This window comes from Lucilia sericata, unplaced genomic scaffold, assembly GCF_015586225.1.
Source record: "Lucilia sericata isolate MDLA Ls3-8-SP2 unplaced genomic scaffold, ASM1558622v1 Contig001021F_arrow, whole genome shotgun sequence".
In the NCBI taxonomy this organism is placed as follows: Eukaryota; Metazoa; Arthropoda; class Insecta; order Diptera; family Calliphoridae; genus Lucilia; species Lucilia sericata.
In genome coordinates, this window is record NW_023995003.1 from 105,777 (window position 1) to 125,177 (window position 19,401).

The window sequence follows — 19,401 nt, forward strand, 5'->3', positions numbered from 1 at the left end:
TTTTAAACAATTCAAGGGGTTTTAAAAATCCAGATTCAGATAGTTGAGGTTAATATGTTTCTCATCTAAATTGAAATTAAATTTTTAGTTGTCTAATATTCACAAAAACGTGGGTTTTAGTTTTTATCGATTTCACATCGAAAATAATAGACATATTTGAAATTTCATAAATCTATATGAAAGATTTTAGTATGTCGCATGTTTTGAAGACCTTAGTTCAAGAAAGCCGAATTTTGGATTATTCCAGTCTTGTAGCGAAATGTAGGTACATATATTGTAGAAATTACAAGCAGAATTTTTACTAACGATACACTTAAAACTGATTTCATTTTTAATTTAAAAGTTTAATACATGAAAGAGTGTATTTTTAGTTGTTAAAAACTATGAAATTGAAAAATCCCTACAATTTGACAATAGTTAGAAATCTTTCCCTTTTTTCCTACACGTGAAATTTTTGAAAAAAATCCCTACAAAAAGGGAAAAATCCCTACACTTGGCATCACTGCCTAGAACTGACATAGAACTGACCTAGAACTGACCTAGAACTGAACTAGAACTGAACTAGAACTGAACTAGAACTGAACTAGAACTGAACTAGAACTGAACTAGAACTGAACTAGAACTGAACTAGAACTGAACTAGAACTGAACTAAAACTGAACTAGAACTGAACTAGAACTGAACTAGAACTGAACTAGAACTGAACTAGAACTGAACTAGAACTGAACTAGAACTGAACTAGAACTGAACTAGAACTGAACTAGAACTGAACTAGAACTGAACTAGAACTGAACTAGAACTGAACTAGAACTGAACTAGAACTGAACTAGAAGAACTGAACTAGAACTGAACTAGAACTGAACTAGAACTGAACTAGAACTGAACTAGAACTGAATTAGAACTGAACTAGAACTGAACTAGAACTGAACTAGAGCCGAACTGGAACTGAACTAGAACTGAACTGGAACTGAACTAGAAATAAACTAGAGCTAGAACTGAACTATATCTTAACACAGTCCATTTTTTTGTAAATAAAATTTTGGGAGTTTATTTTTTCTCCATTTTCCAAAGTGCTGTAGCATTTATTTAAGTCGTTTAATAACGACCATTTATTTTTTCTTTTAATTACTACTTAATAAATAATATTTAATAAGTGTAAATAATTTGTTATTTGATAAGTATTATTGATTGATATTTAATAAAATTGTGTATTTTTTTTTGTTAAATTTCTGTGGTTTTAACTCCATTTTTTTCTTTTCATTTAAATAAAGTAATTGTGCGATATTATTTAGTTAAATATTAATTTCCCTAGTTATTTCTTTAAATTTTGTTTTATCTATTAAATTGGTTTTTGTTTGTATTTTATTTAAAGTCTTCTATTTGATTTGAATGGGTTTTTTATTAATATGTCTATTAATTGGAAAAAAAATTGTAAAAATACATTGACTAAAAAACTTAATGAAGCCTTTCTAAATTTGGAAGTATAAATGAGTTTCTATTGGACACATATCACAAACTAGATCATATACTAGTCTGCAAACTATACCACAAAGTTTATGGTATAAAGTATAAGTTTATTATTTCATAGACTAGCTCATAGATTAGTCAATAGATTGAGTAGAACAAAGATTAGTCTCCTAACTAATCCACAGTTCTGACTACATATAGGCTATATAGTTTTTAGACTAATCAGAAGTTTATTCCTCAAACCAATTAATAGAATAGATGAGTCAATATATTAGTCCGCAGAATATCCAATAGCCTAGATAAAGGCCAATAGACCAGTCAATGAATTTGTTAATAGATTTGTCAATAGACTTGGCTTAAGACAAGTTGATATACTACTCCTACTGAACTAGAACAGAACAAGAACAGAACTAGAACAGAACTAGAACATAACTAGAACAGAACTAGAACATAACTAGAACAGAACTAGAACAGAACTAGAACAGAACTAGAACAGAACTAGAACAGAACTAGAACAGAACTAGAACAGAACTAGAACAGAACTAGAACAGAACTAGAACAGAACTAGAACAGAACTAGAACAGAACTAGAACAGAACTAGAACAGAACTAGAACAGAACTAGAACAGAACTAGAACAGAACTAGAACAGAACTAGAACAGAACTAGAACAGAACTAGAACAGAACTAGAACAGAACTAGAACAGAACTAGAACAGAACTAGAACAGAACTAGAACAGAACTAGAACAGAACTAGAACAGAACTAGAACAGAACTAGAACAGAACTAGAACAGAACTAGAACAGAACTAGAACAGAACTAGAACAGAACTAGAACAGAACTAGAACAGAACTAGAACAGAACTAGAACAGAACTAGAACAGAACTAGAACAGAACTAGAACAGAACTAGAACAGAACTAGAACAGAACTAGAACAGAACTAGAACAGAACTAGAACAGAACTAGAACAGAACTAGAACAGAACTAGAACAGAACTAGAACAGAACTAGAACAGAACTAGAACAGAACTAGAACAGAACTAGAACAGAACTAGAACAGAACTAGAACATAACTAGAACAGAACTAGAACAGAACTAGAACAGAACTAGAACAGAACTAGAACAGAACTAGAACAGAACTAGAACAGAACTAGAACAGAACTAGAACAGAACTAGACCAGAACTAGAACAGAACTAGAACAGAACTAGAACAGAACTAGAACAGAACTAGAACAGAACTAGACCAGAACTAGAACAGAACTAGAACAGAACTAGAACAGAACTAGAACAGAACTAGACCAGAACTAGAACTGAACTAGAACTGAACTAGAACTGAACTAGAACAGAACTAGACCAGAACTAGAACTGAACTAGAACTGAACTAGAACAGAACTAGAACAGAACTAGAACAGAACTAGAACAGAACTAGAACAGAACTAGACCAGAACTAGAACAGAACTAGAACAGAACTAGAACAGAACTAGAACAGAACTAGACCAGAACTAGAACTGAACTAGAACTGAACTAGAACAGAACTAGAACAGAACTAGAACATAACTAGAACAGAACTAGAACAGAACTAGAACAGAACTAGAACAGAACTAGAACAGAACTAGAACAGAACTAGAACAGAACTAGAACAGAACTAGAACAGAACTAGAACAGAACTAGAACATAACTAAAACAGAACTAGAACAGAACTAGAACAGAACTAGAACAGAACTAGAACAGAACTAGAACAGAACTAGAACAGAACTAGAACAGAACTAGACCAGAACTAGAACTGAACTAGAACTGAACTAGAACTGAACTAGAACAGAACTAGAACAGAACTAGAACAGAACTAGAACAGAACTAGAACAGAACTAGAACAAAACTAGAACAAAACTAGAACAGAACTAGAACAGAACTAGAACAGAACTAGAACAGAACTAGAACAGAACTAGAACAGAACTAGAACAGAACTAGAACAGAACTAGAACAGAAACTAGAACAGAACTAGAACTGAACTAGAACTGAACTAGAACTGAACTTGAACTGAACTAGACCAGAACTAGAACTGAACTAGAACAGAACTAGAACTGAACTAGAACTGAAAGAACTAGAACTGAACTAGAACCTGAACTAGAACTGAACTAGAACTGAACTAGAACTGAACTAGAATGAACTAGAACTGAACTAGAACTGAACTAGAACTGAACTAGAACTGAACTAGAACTGAACTAGAAACTGAACTAGAAACTGAACTAGAACTGAACTAGAAACTGAACTAGAACTGAACTAGAACTGAACTAGAACTGAACTAGAACTGAACTAGGAACTGACTAGAACTGAACTAGAACTGAACTAGAACTGAACTAGAACTGAACTAGAACTGAACTAGAACTGAACTAGAACTGAACTAGAACTGAACTAGAACTGAACTAGAACTGAACTAGAACTGAACTGAACTAGAACTGAACTAGAACTGAACTAGAACTGAACTAGAACTGAACTAGAACTGAACTAGAACTGAACTAGAACTGAACTAGAACTGAAACTAGAACTGAACTAGAACTGAACAGACTGAACTAGAACTGAACTAGAACAGACTAGAATTGAACTAGAACTGAACTAGAACTGAACAGAAACTGAACTAGAACAGAACTGAACTAGAACTGAAACTAGAACTGAACTAGAACTGAACTAGAACTGAACTGGTCCATGTGCTTTTTCAGTAAAGCAGTTTTTTAGATTGGTCTATATACTAGTTAGTAAATAGATTAGAACAGTCTAGTCCAAAGTCAACAACATAGCCCATACACTAGTGTACAGATAAGTGCATAGACTCTGCAACAATCTAGTCAATCGACTAGACATTAATATAGTCAACAGTCTTCTCCTTATAAGAGTTCAAAGGTAATAGAACAGTTAATACGTTAGTTAATAGAAAAGAAATTAAGAAGATTTTTTTAAATATTGAAATGTTGTTAATTAAAATATAACTGTCAAAACTCATTTATACATGCAAATTTTTTTTCTTCAAAATTTGTAACTAAAACCTATAATCTGGTCTATACTTCCTACAATTATTATATTAATTATACATATTTCCTTCTTATGTATTTTTCTATGCCTTCTAATAACTACCAAAGAAAATTGTTTTTCAACTTGCATCACATAAAGGGAATTTTGAAGCATTTTCTCTAACTTTTACTTAAATTGTAATTTTTATTTCAATTTTCCTTATATTCTTTTTTTTAAACTTTTACAATCAGCTCTAGAACAATTGACACAAACTTTGTTTTATATTTACTACCAGCTAATAAAGCAGACGATTTCTTTGATTTAAATTTCCTTAAATTTTACTAAATTTTAATACGCATTTTTGTTTTTAAAAAAAGTTTTTTTTTTTTTTTTACTTAAAAATAAAATTTCTTATATCTAATACTGTTTAGTTATTGTGTAAATGGATTGTTTTTTAAGTGCTAATTAGTTGTTCTGTAATGTAGTGTGTAAGTTGTTGTTGTTATTATTATGTTTAGTTTTATTAACAAAATAAAAATTTAATAATTTATTTTAACGTCCTGTAGGTGGTTTTTGATTTAAACTTAATTGTCTTGCACTATTATTATCCACTTGAAATTCATCCATTTGACAGTAAATCATGTATCTGCAGCATTTGTTTGCATTGTTAATAACAATTGGAATTTGTTAAAGTTTTTTTTTTCAACGTTTTTAAGTTTGTTTTTTGTAGTTCATCATTTGTTTAAGATTTTTTTTTTGGTTGTAATTAACGTTTTTGTTTTTAATTAACGAGAAAAAAGGCAATATATACAGAGATACATAGAAAAAAGTATATTAGGCATATATTGTTGTTTTAGTTTTAATTAAGCTTAAAAAATAATTATTTTTATTTTTTACTTATATAGCAAAATATACAAACAAAATAACATTTTACAAAAATACACTATAGAAATACATGAAAAGAATAAACCTACTAGTAGAATTTGTAACTTCTCTCTTTTTTTATTGTAATATAAAGTCTATAGTTTAGCATCTATAGGTTATTTTGGGTGAAGTAAATAATTTTGACAACATTTATTACTAAAGATCCATATAAGTATGTTAGAGTAGTTAGACAGACATGATTGACAATTGTTAAATAGTTGATAGTATAACAATAAATAGTAGCAGTTACTTAGTTTTTGTTTAATACGAAAAAACGATTGTAAAACATTAAATTAAATATTTGTTTTAGAAAATACAAAATAGTTAGAGCAGGTGTTACAAATGCAGTTTTAATTTTTTTTTGCCATAAAAAGCGATGAATGATTTTAGTTATATTTTTAAGCAATTAGCTAAATGAGATGTTTTCGGATAATAAATAATAGATACAATCTGTCATATAAATGGTTTAGTTATTATTACAAAATATGGAAAATAGCTTATGATTATAGTTTGTGAGTTATGAGGTGAATATATGAGATTTAACAAATAAGCAACTTAAAAAGCATCCATGAAATAAATGCTTTCGATTACATACATACATCTTAAAACATAAAAATATTAAACAAAATTTAGTTAATCGTCTTGTCCCTTGTATAGTCCTGAACATTCATTGTAATCAATATTTGAAAACCCATAATTTTCTTCTATTCTCCAATAGCAAACTAGAACAGAACTAAGAACTGAACTAGAACAGAACTAGAACAGAACTAGAACAGAACTAGAACAGAACTAGAACAGAACTAGAACAGAACTAGAACATAACTAGAACAGAACTAGAACAGAACTAGAACAGAAATAGAACAGAACTAGAACAGAACTAGAACAGAACTAGAACAGAACTAGAACAGAACTAGAACAGAACTAGAACAGAACTAGAACAGAACTAGAACAGAACTAGAACTGAACTAGAACTGAACTAGAACAGAACTAGAACTAGAACAGAACAGAACTAGAACAGAACAGAACTAGAACAGACTAGAACAGAACTAGAACAGAAACTAGAACAGAACTAGAACAGAACTAGAACAGAACTAGAACAGAACTAGAACAGAACTAGAACAGAACTAGAACAGAACTAGAACAGAACTAGAACAGAACTAGAACAGAACTAGAACAGAACTAGAACAGAACTAGAACAGAACTAGAACAGAACTAGAACAGAACTAGAACAGAACTAGAACAGAACTAGAACAGAACTAGAACAGAACTAGAACAGAACTAGAACAGAACTAGAACAGAACTAGAACAGAACTAGAACTGAACTAGAACTGGAACTAGAACAGAAACTAGAACAGAACTAGAACAGAACTAGAACAGAACAGAACTAGAACAGAACTAGAACAGAACTAGAACAGAACTAGAACAGAACTAGAACAGAACTAGAACAGAACTAGAACTGAACTAGAACTGACTAGAACTGACTAGAACAGAACTAGAACAGAACTAGAACAGAACTAGAAAACAGAACTAGAACAGACTAGAACTAGAATAGAACAGAACTAGAACAGAACTAGAACAGAACTAGAAAACAGAACTAGAACAGAACTAGAACAGAATCGAACAGACTAGAACAGAACTAGAACAGAACTAGAACAGAACTAGAACAGAACTAGAACAGAACTAGAACAGAACTAGAACAGAACTTGAACAGAACTAGACAGAACTAGAACAGAACTAGAACAGAACTAGAACAGAACTAGAACAGAACTAGAACAGAACTAGACAGACCTAGAACAGAACTAGAACAGAACTAGAACAGAACTAGAACAGAACTAGTAACAGAACTAGAACAGAACTAGAACAGAACTAGAACGAACTAGAACAGAAACTAGAACAGAACTAGAACAAGAACTAGAACAGAACTAGAAAAGAACTAGAACAGAACTAGAACAGAACTAGAACAGAACTAGAACAGAACTAGAACAGAACAGAACAGAACTAGAAACTAGAACAGACTAGAACAGAACTAGAACAGTACTAGAAGAGAACAGAACTAGAACAGAACTAGAACAGAACTAGAACAGAACTAGAACAGAACTAGAACAGAACTAGAACAGAACTAGAACAGAACTAGACAGACTAGAACAGACCTAGAACAGAACTAGAACAGAACTAGAACAGAACTAGAACAGAACTAGAACAGAACTAGAACAGAACTAGAACAGAACTAGAACAGAACTAGAACAGAACTAGAACTAGAACCGAAACTAGAACAGAACTAGAACAGAACAGAACTAGAACAGAACTAGAACAGACTAGAACAGAACTAGAACGAACTAGAACAGAACTAGAACAGAACTAGAACAGAACTAGAACAGAACTAGAACAGAACTAGAACAGAACATAGAACAGAACTAGAACAGAACTAGAACAGAACTAGAACAGAACTGAAAGAACTAGAACAGAACTAGAAACAGAACTAGACTAGAACAGAACTAGAACAGAACTAGAACAGAACTAAGAACTGAACTAGAACAGAACTAGAACAGAACTAGAACAGAACTAGAACAGAACTAGAACAGAACTAGAACTAGAACAGAACTAGAACAGAACTAGAACAGAACTAGAACAGAACTAGAACAGAACTAGAACAGAACTAGAACAGAACTACAACAGAACTAGAACAGAACTAGAACAGAACTAGCGTATTTTTGATTCTGCATCCGGCTGATAGATTGGAAATTATGTATATATTCTTCTTGTCGTTTTTTTTGTTACGAACTGTATTTAACTATTAAATTTAAGATGGATTTATAGCATTTAAATATATTTTTTAAAGTTTGCAATTTGCCGTTTGTTCTGAATGATTTATTGATTAATGTTTAAAAAAATATATATTTGTTCCATTTAAATCCTTTTCTGTCTCTAATTAGGTACAAATGTCGATATTTGAAAATATTTATTTAAACTTTTCTGTTAAATGGCAACAATAACAGATTTAAAGGCGATTTAAATGATTTATAATGTATTATGTGAAAAATGCGTATTGTAAATAATATTGTCATACATTTACTGTTCATTTGATACATGGTTTTATATTTTTGCATGAGAAAATGATTGATAGTGATAACTAATTAAATTTCATGTATATTGCCAAATAATAATGATGATTACGTTTTTCTTGCGCAATTTAATACAATATAGTTTAATTAAAAATAAATACATATAAGTAATTAATACATGATTATGTAGATGAATAATTGCGTATATGGTATCCCAGCAATAAAAATTAAAAATTTGTTGATTTGAAAACATTTGTGATTTTATGCGAATAAGTTTAACAAGAAAGCTTTAAAAGGATTAAATAAAAGCTTAAATAATCTAAATATGTCTATCATAAACCAATAATAGTTGATCGAATAAATTTTCGACCCATATTTTTCAAATCAACAACAATTTTATTTGTTGGGTTTGATAATGAAAAACCAAATTGGTGTGTGTGTGTTCTGACTGCTGATGAGCATTTATGAAAATATGTTTATCGTATATTGAACACAATAAATAAATCTAATAAATAATAGATCTAATTACAAATTTATATAATTAAAAGAAACTTATTGGCACAATTATGAAATTATATAAAATATTGAATGAAAAATTATGAAAATATAAAAACAGAAGTCTATAACTAAAATGAAACTAAATTAAAAACACACACATAAATTAATAATTTATGGCAGAATGTTAGAAAAATATAAACAAAAACTTTATTTTTTAAATTTTATATCTTAACATAAATATGTATTAATATGTTTTTATGAGGCGCAAATTAGAAAAAATAAATCAAACACGCTAATAAATGCTATTTTGTTTTACATACAAATTCGTAAAAAAATATTTCTACAAACATACATAAATTATAAAATTAAAATATTGAATATATTATTAGTAACGAACTATAGTAATCATTAATTATACTTAACAAAACTCATAATTCACCCATACTTGTAGACTCATTCATACAGATACATACAGTGTAATACAGTGAGTGACAAAGAAATTCGTTCTCCAATTAAAACAGAAAATAACAATAGATTTTTCAGGATCTCATAATATTTCAAAGATAATGTTCATAGTCAACAATGTTTATTTGTACTAATTACTTATTTATGAGCAACACTCATGATATCGTATGAATCACTTTAATCAGGCAAAAATAAATGATCTTTAAGTATTTTTGTTTGGGGCGAATTTTAGATCGGATGTATCTTTCGACAGTGATTCTAAAAACAAACACTCGACTTTCTCCTTCTGAACTAGAACTGAATTAGAACTGAACTAGAACTGAAATGAACTGAACTAGAACTGAAATGAACTAGAACTGAACTAGAACTGAACTAGAACTGAACTAGAACTGAACTAGAACTGAACTAGAACTGAACTAGAACTGAACTAGAACTGAACTAGAACTGAACTAGAACTGAACTAGAACTGAACTAGAACTGAACTAGAACTGAACTAGAACTGAACTAGAACTGAACTAGAACTGAACTAGAACTGAACTAGAACTGAACTAGAACTGAACTAGAACTGAACTAGAACTGAACTAGAACTGAACTAGAACTGAACTAGAACTGAACTAGAACTGAACTAGAACTGAACTAGAACTGAACTAGAACTGAACTAGAACTGAACTAGAACTGAACTAGAACTGAACTAGAACTGAACTAGAACTGAACTAGAACTGAACTAGAACTGAACTAGAACTGAACTAGAACTGAACTAGAACTGAACTAGAACTGAACTAGAACTGAACTAGAACTGAACTAGAACTGAACTAGAACTGAACTAGAACTGAACTAGAACTGAACTAGAACTGAACTAGAACTGAACTAGAACTGAACTAGAACTGAACTAGAACTGAACTAGAACTGAACTAGAACTACTGAAACTAGAAACTGAACTAGAACTGAACTAGAACTGAACTAGAACTGAACTAGAACTGAACTAGAACTGAACTAGAACTGAACTAGAACTGAACTAGAACTGAACTAGAACTGAACTAGAACTGAACTAGAACTGAACTAGAACTGAACTAGAACTGAACTAGAACTGAACTAGAACTGAACTAGAACTGAACTAGAACTGAACTAGAACTGAACTAGAACTGAACTAGAACTGAACTAGAACTGAACTAGATTTGAACTAGATTTGAACTAGATTTGAACTAGAACTGAACTAGAACTGAACTAGAACTGAACTAGAACTGAACTAGAACTGAACTACGACTGAACTAGAACTGAACTAGAACTGATCTAGAACTGAACTAGAACTGAACTGAACTAGAACTGAACTAGAACTGAACTGAACTAGAACTGAACTAGAACTGAACTAGAACTGAACTAGAACTGAACTAGAACTGAACTAGAACTGAACTAGAACTGAACTAGAACTGAACTAGAACTGAACTAGAACTGAACTAGAACTGAACTAGAACTGACTGAACTAGAACTGAACTAGAACTGAACTAGAACTGAACTAGAACTGAACTAGAAACTGAACTAGAACTGAACTAGAACTGAACTAGAACTGAACTAGAACTGAACTAGAACTGAACTAGAACTGAACTAGAACTGAACTAGAACTGAACTAGAACTGAACTAGAACTTGAACTAGAAACTGAACTAGAACTGAACTAGACTGACTAGAACTGAACTAGAACTGAACTAGAACTGAACTAGAACTGAACTAGAACTGAACTAGAAACTGAACTAGAACTGAACTAGAACTGAACTAGAACTGAACTAGAACTGAACTAGAACTGAACTAGAACTGAACTAGAACTGAACTAGAACTGAACTAGAACTGAACTAGAACTGAACTAGAACTGAACTAGAACTGAACTAGAACTGAACTAGAACTGAACTAGAACTGAACTAGAACTGAACTAGAACTGAACTAGAACTGAACTAGAACTGAACTAGAACTGAACTAGAACTGAACTAGAACTGAACTAGAACTGAACTAGAACTGAACTAGAACTGAACTAGAACTGAACTAGAACTGAACTAGAACTGAACTAGAACTGAACTAGAACTGAACTAGAACTGAACTAGAACTGAACTAGAACTGAACTAGAACTGAACTAGAACTGAACTAGAACTGAACTAGAACTGAACTAGAACTGAACTAGAACTGAACTAGAACTGAACTAGAACTGAACTAGAACTGAACTAGAACTGAACTAGAACTGAACTAGAACTGAACTAGAACTGAACTAGAACTGAACTAGAACTGAACTAGAACTGAACTAGAACTGAACTAGAACTGAACTAGAACTGAACTAGAACTGAACTAGAACTGAACTAGAACTGAACTAGAACTGAACTAGAACTGAACTAGAACTGAACTAGAACTGAACTAGAACTGAACTAGAACTGAACTAGAACTGAACTAGAACTGAACTAGAACTGAACTAGAACTGAACTAGAACTGAACTAGAACTGAACTAGAACTGAACTAGAACTGAACTAGAACTGAACTAGAAACTGAAACTAGAACTGAACTAGTAACTGACCTAGAAACCTGAACTAGAAACTGAACTAGAACTGAAACTGAACTGAACTAGAAACTGAACTAGAAGTGAACTAGAACTGAACTAGAACTGAAACTAGACACTGAACTCGAAACTGAACTAGAACTGAACTAAAAACGGAACTAGAACTGAACTAGAACTGAACTACGAACTGACCAGAACTGAACTGACTGAACTAGAACTGAACTAGAACTGACTTAGAACTGAACTAGGAACTGAACTAGAACTGAACTGATAACTGAACTAGATTTGAACTAGATTTGAACTAGAACTGAACTAGACTGAACTAGAACTGACTGAGAACTGAACTAGTAAAACAGAACTCAAACTGAACACTAGAACTGAAACTAGAGTTGGACTAGAACTGAAACTAGAACTGAAACTAGAACTGAAAATTCTAAATTTTGTCACTCACTGTATATTTTATTCTACATTCTCAACCTTTCACTCATTTCACAATCGCTCACAGACTACAAAATAATATAGGCATATCAGTCTATATAATCATCTAAAATCTAATAAACAAGTGAACAACAAATAATACCAAAACCAAAAATATATTTATATATTTTTTTCATTTAAACATAATGGTTTCATAAACTATAATTTACCTGGCGGGTAGTATCAATGCATCAAATTCCGTTGATAAATGTCGTCGTATTATATTCTTCGAGGGTGGTATACCCAGTGCTGTTGCCATTGTATCGCCCGAAAATGATGGTTCTAAAACAACTAATCCACCATGAACACCGCTATCTGTAATTGAATACAATGGAAATGTAATAAATGTAAAATGAACAGTTTATGCTAATCATGATTATTTAAGGGAGAAAAACATAATATTTAATACAGTGCTAAAAGATTATAAATTTTTGGAAAATTTAGTATGTATGGACAACTGAAACGATGGACGACTGTTATTTGAAGCGGATCAGTTTAAAATAAATCAATTGATGTTTTTGATTTTTTAGTTTTACAGTGTAATTTTGATAATCAAACAACAATGATAGAATTACATTATGTAATTAGAAAACCATTGGAATATACGATTTTATCATTGAAATATTTACATTTGGGTGTTAAATGCTAATAAAACAGATTTTTAATTGAATAGTCAGATTTTGATATTGAGTAAAAATACTGAAACAAATAACCATTTTAGATGTAGTAGTGATTGTAGGTCTAAACAATTTTAAATAGCTTTAAATAGCATAATAATTGCTCAGGCCAATAACAACATAGAAAGAAGCAACCCTAGGACCACTCTTCTAATAAAATCTTTTACCATTCCATACATACCTTTAAGATTATCAGCGTATTCGGCCAAATCAATGGAACGAGCCCAGCGTATGAAACGTTGATTGGTCCACACAATAGGATCTGTGTCAACATTTTTCCGATTGTACACGACGCATAGCCAGAGTTTGTCGATCATATTTAACAATACGTAAAACGTGTATGCCTAAAACCAAAAAAAAAATAAAATCAGATAAAGACCACAAATTCCCCTTTAATAACTCACCATGCACAATGCTGGCTTGATGGAATTTTCTCGTCACCCCCAAAAATTTCTCCAGTTCCTTTTTCGACAGTGTATCCAACATACGCGCGTCGACGAGTGAATGCAAAAATGATTCAGCATACTGAGGCAAACCTATGTCGGGTAACCATTCGGAAGCCACCCATGTGTGTCCCAATTGTGTTATCATGGGATAACGTACCATTTCCGGTCTTCTCTGCTCCTCAATGGCTAAGCGTAACTTTTTACGATGCATAGGATGGGCTAAACCAAGACCAGCTTCAAGCTCTATGTCATTTAATTCCAATAAAACTTTACCGCTTTTAACATTTTTCCGAACAGCGTGTGCTGTATTGTGGCATACCCGAGCGCAACTTCTAGCCAGGCTAAAACTTGTGAGGCACGCCATCTTTCCATGGGTATTGAGAAGCTTCACGCAACAGACGTAACTTTTCGGCATAACCCTCTTCGGATAGAGGGCTCCAGGAGTAATCATTATCTACAATAAGGACAATAATTTATGATTATATAAATGATAAAAAATATTTGCTATTTACATTCGGTGGCTCCATCTGCTGAGAGGGCTTTTTTTTATTTCTGGATCTAGCAAAAACTCTCGATATACTACCCCAGGTACCACCGCGGCCATTGCGTGCACCTAAGGCAGCATTGCTAGATTTTGGAGCAAATTTTCTAGCAACAGCTCCAGGGCCATCAGAATCAACAGGAGAGCCCAGTTGTTCCACAGATCTGGAATAATGGAATAAATTAGTAGAACTAGAAATAAACCGGAAAAACTTTTCAAACTAGAACTGAACTAGAACTAAACTAGAACTGAACTAGAACTGAACTAGAACTGAACTAGAACTGAACTAGAACTGAACTAGAACTGAACTAGAACTGAACTAGAACTGACTGAACTAGAACTGAACTAGAACTGAACTAGAACTGAACTAGAACTGAACTAGAACTGAACTAGAACTGAACTAGAACTGAAAGAACTGAACTAGAACTGAACTAGAACTGAACTAGAACTGAACTAGAACTGAACTAGAACTGAACTAGAACTGAACTAGAACTGAACTAGAACTGAACTAGAACTGAACTAGAACTGAACTAGAACTGAACTAGAACTGAACTAGAACTGAACTAGAACTGAACTAGAACTGAACTAGAACTGAACTAGAACTGAACTAGAACTGAACTAGAACTGAACTAGAACTGAACTAGAACTGAACTAGAACTGAACTAGAACTGAACTAGAACTGAACTAGAACTGAACTAGAACTGAACTAGAACTGAACTAGAACTGAACTAGAACTGAACTAGAACTGACTAGAACTGAACTAGAACTGATGTAGAACTGAACTAGAACTGAACTAGAACTGAACTAGAACTGAACTAGAACTGAACTAGAACTGAATTAGAACTGAATTAGAACTGAACTAGAACTGAACTAGAACTGAACTAGAACTGAACTAGAACTGAACTAGAACTGAACTAGAACTGAACTAGAACTGAACTAGAAACTGAACTAGAACTGAACTAGAACTGAACTAGAACTGAACTAGAACTGAACTAGAACTGAACTAGAACTGAACTAGAACTGAACTAGAACTGAACTAGAACTGAACTAGAACTGAACTAGAACTGAACTAGAACTGAACTAGAACTGAACTAGAACTGAACTAGAACTGAACTAGAACTGAACTAGAACTGAACTAGAACTGACTAGAACTGAACTAGAACTGAACTAGAACTGAACTAGAACTGAACTAGAACTGAACTAGAACTGAACTAGAACTGAACTAGAACTGAACTAGAACTGAACTAGAACTGAACTAGAACTGAACTAGAACTGAACTAGAACTGAACTAGAACTGAACTAGAACTGAACTAGAACTGAACTAGAACTGAACTAGAACTGAACTAGAAACTGAACTAGAACTGAACTAGAGCTGAACTAGAACTGAACTAGAACTGAACTAGAACTGAACTAGAACTGAACTAGAACTGAACTAGAACTGAACTAGAACTGAACTAGAACTGAACTAGACTGAACTAGAACTGAACTAGAACTGAACTAGAACTGAACTAGAACGAACTAGAACTGAACTAGAACTGAATAGAATTGAACTAGAACCTGAACTAGAACTGAACTAGAACTGAACTCGAACTGACTAGAACTGAACTAGAACTGAACTAGAACTGAACTAGAACTGAACTAGAAACTGAACTAGAACTGAACTAGAATGAACTAGAACTGAACTAGAAACTGAACTAGAATGAACTAGAACTGAACTAGAATGAACTAGAACTGAACTAGAACTGAACTAGAACTGAACTAGAACTGAACTAGAACTGAACTAGAACTGAACTAGAACTGAACTAGAACTGAACTCGGAACTGAACTAGAACTGAACTAGAACTGAACTAGAACTGAACTAGAACTGAACTAGAACTGAAATAGAACTGAACTAGAACTGAACTAGAACTGAACTAGAACTGAACTAGAACTGAACTAGAACTGAACTTGAAACTGAACTGAACTAGAACTATGAATAGAACTAGAACTGAACTGAACTAGAATGAACTTGAACTAGAACTGAACTAGAACTGAACTAGAACTGAACTAGAACTGAACTAGAACTGAACTAGAACTGAACTAGAACTGAACTAGAACTGAACTAGAACTGAACTAGAACTGAACTAGAACTGAACTAGAACTGAACTAGAACTGGACTAGAACTGAACTAGAACTGAACTAGAACTGAACTAGAACTGAACTAGAACTGAACTAGAACTGAACTAGAACTGAACTAAAACTGAACTAGAACTGAACAAGAATTGATATATGACTGAACTTGATCTGATCCCTCTTCTTATAGGCGTCATAAATGGAAAGCTTACCTGGAGTATGCAGCTGAATTTAATGGAGATAACGTAGGACTCCTCTCTTTAGGGGTACCATCTATAAATTTACGTGTTTAAGAATTAATCTTTAAAAGAAAGTATTTGTAATTACTTACACTGATACATATTTTGACTAGATACCAATGATATACTATCCGGATCGACTGTAATGCAGGGACCATTATCAGATATACCATCACTAAAGTTAATGTCACCACCAGTACTCTCACGATCACTGTTATTTCTCAGCACTGAATCATTTGAACATGAATTACGATCGCCCGCCGTGTTACCCGAACTATTACTAAAGGCCGACAAAGAATTTGAATTGCCACGCCCGCTATCATCGTTACGATAATTCACCACTCCGGCACTGCTCGATGGCATTTGATTTAGTAAACCAGATGCTGCAGAAGGAGGTGTGAGAGGAGCAAAAGACAGAAGACTTTCTTGATCCGACATACAACCCGACATTTGTCTCTGTAATTGTTCTTGTAGTTTTTGCAGCTGTAAATCTCTTGCACTCAATTGTTGAGCCAAAGCCAATGACCGTTCAGCTTCATCTCTGGCCTGTTTCAATAGCTGCCATCTTTCACGCTCACGATCACCCGAAAGTTTGGCATTGTTGCTTTCTGATTCTCTTACTCGATCCTGATAGTTACGTATAAAATCTCTTAGTTCTTGTTCTTTTTCCTGCAGTGAGACGCACAATTGTTTTACTTGTCCCACTAATTCATTTTTATCACTTCTCAGTTTTTTTCTCTCGATGCGCAGCGACATCAATTGATTTTTAGCCGAACGTAATTCCTGTTCCAAACGATCAATTCTCTGTTGAGTATTAGAACCACTGCCGTCTGTAGATTGTCCATCGCCACAGCTATTTGAATCGGAAAGATCTATACCACCCACCGCACCTTCGGGAGAGTTTTCAAGCAGTTTTCGTAGACGGTGAATCTCGGTGTTTAGTCGTTCGTTTTTCTTCGCGTAATTTTGTCGGAGAATCTGAAAAGTGAAATAAATTAGCAACAGTAATTCTGAAGGACTACAACACTTTATTTAACGAAAAATTGCTTTCAAGCATACAATTAAAAGTAAAAAGCAAGCACTTTATATTTAACTTAAAAATTTTACTATTTATTTTTATTTGTCTTATTTATTTACACATTTTTCCAGTTTTCCTATGACTTTAATACCATTAAATAAAGCAAAACAAAAATTGCAAATATTTTCCAAGTAAATGATTAATTAAAAGTTTCCTACATTAAGAAAATAATATATAATACAAACTATAACAACACTAACCAACAACAGGAAGTTATATCTTAAATACCAACAACAAATAAGCCAACTTGAAAAAAACTTCAAGTAAATAAACTTCCACTATTCGAACAAAAAGTTAATTGGCATATAAAAACATTAAAGCAAAGACTTTAACATTTTCTGAGACTATATGCTGTAGTCTAGTCTCTTGTCTCGTCTAGAGTCTAGTCTACTCTATAGTCTAGTCTCTAGTCTCCTCTAGAATCTAGTCTACTCTATAGTCTAGTCTCTAGTCTAATCTACTCTATAGTCTAGTCTCTAGTCTCGTCTACTAGTCTCGTCTAGTCTAGTCTAGTCTATGTCTAGTCTAAGTCTAGTCTATAGTCTAGTCTATAGTCTAGTCTATAGTCTAGTCTATAGTCTAGTCTATAGTCTAGTCTATAGTCTAGTCTATAGTCTAGTCTATAGTCTAGTCTATAGTCTAGTCTATAGTCTAGTCTATAGTCTAGTCTATAGTCTAGTCTATAGTCTAGTCTATAGTCTAGTCTATAGTCTAGTCTATAGTCTAGTCTATAGTCTAGTCTATAGTCTAGTCTATAGTCTAGTCTATAGTCTAGTCTATAGTCTAGTCTATAGTCTAGTCTATAGTCTAGTCTATAGTCTAGTCTATAGTCTAGTCTATAGTCTAGTCTATAGTCTAGTCTATAGTCTAGTCTATTCTAGTCTATAGTCTAGTCTATAGTCTAGTCTATAGTCTAGTCTATAGTCTAGTCTATAGTCTAGTCTATAGTCTAGTCTATAGTCTAGTCTATAGTCTAGTCTATAGTCTAGTCTATTCTAGTCTATAGTCTAGTCTATAGTCTAGTCTATAGTCTAGTCTATAGTCTAGTCTATAGTCTAGTCTATAGTCTAGTCTATGGTCTAGTCTATAGTCTAGTCTATAGTCTAGTCTATAGTCTAGTCTATAGTCTAGTCTATAGTCTAGTCTATAGTCTAGTCTATAGTCTAGTCTATAGTCTAGTCTATAGTCTAGTCTATAGTCTAGTCTATAGTCTAGTCTATAGTCTAGTCTATAGTCTAGTCTATAGTCTAGTCTATAGTCTAGTCTATAGTCTAGTCTATAGTCTAGTCTATAGTCTAGTCTATAGTCTAGTCTATAGTCTAGTCTATAGTCTAGTCTATAGTCTAGTCTATAGTCTAGTCTATAGTCTAGTCTATAGTCTAGTCTATAGTCTAGTCTATAGTCTAGTCTATAGTCTAGTCTATAGTCTAGTCTATAGTCTAGTCTATAGTCTAGTCTATAGTCTAGTCTATAGTCTAGTCTATAGTCTAGTCTATAGTCTAGTCTATAGTCTAGTCTATAGTCTAGTCTATAGTCTAGTCTATAGTCTAGTCTATAGTCTAGTCTATAGTCTAGTCTATAGTCTAGTCTATAGTCTAGTCTATAGTCTAGTCTATAGTCTAGTCTATAGTCTAGTCTAGTCTAGTCTATAGTCTAGTCTATAGTCTAGTCTATAGTCTAGTCTATAGTCTAGTCTATAGTCTAGTCTATAGTCTAGTCTATAGTCTAGTCTATAGTCTAGTCTATAGTCTAGTCTATAGTCTAGTCTATAGTCTAGTCTATAGTCTAGTCTATAGTCTAGTCTATAGTCTAGTCTATAGTCTAGTCTATAGTCTAGTCTATAGTCTAGTCTATAGTCTAGTCTATAGTCTAGTCTATA

At 32.8% G+C, this 19,401-nt stretch overlaps 1 protein-coding gene across 1 annotated transcript in view; it reads right to left on the minus strand.

Annotated features, from left to right (window-relative positions):
- LOC119609626 (kazrin) overlaps positions 1-19,401 on the minus strand; it is a 56,378-nt gene that overhangs the window by 17,664 nt on the left and 19,313 nt on the right. The window contains 12 exon segments of the mRNA XM_037964472.1: positions 12,600-12,744; positions 13,288-13,381; positions 13,383-13,450; positions 13,511-13,838; positions 13,840-13,872; positions 13,874-13,929; positions 13,932-14,006; positions 14,065-14,097; positions 14,100-14,257; positions 16,418-16,478; positions 16,537-17,395; positions 17,397-17,422. Of these exon segments, the coding sequence (XP_037820400.1) occupies positions 12,600-12,744; positions 13,288-13,381; positions 13,383-13,450; positions 13,511-13,838; positions 13,840-13,872; positions 13,874-13,929; positions 13,932-14,006; positions 14,065-14,097; positions 14,100-14,257; positions 16,418-16,478; positions 16,537-17,395; positions 17,397-17,422 (1,936 nt within the window).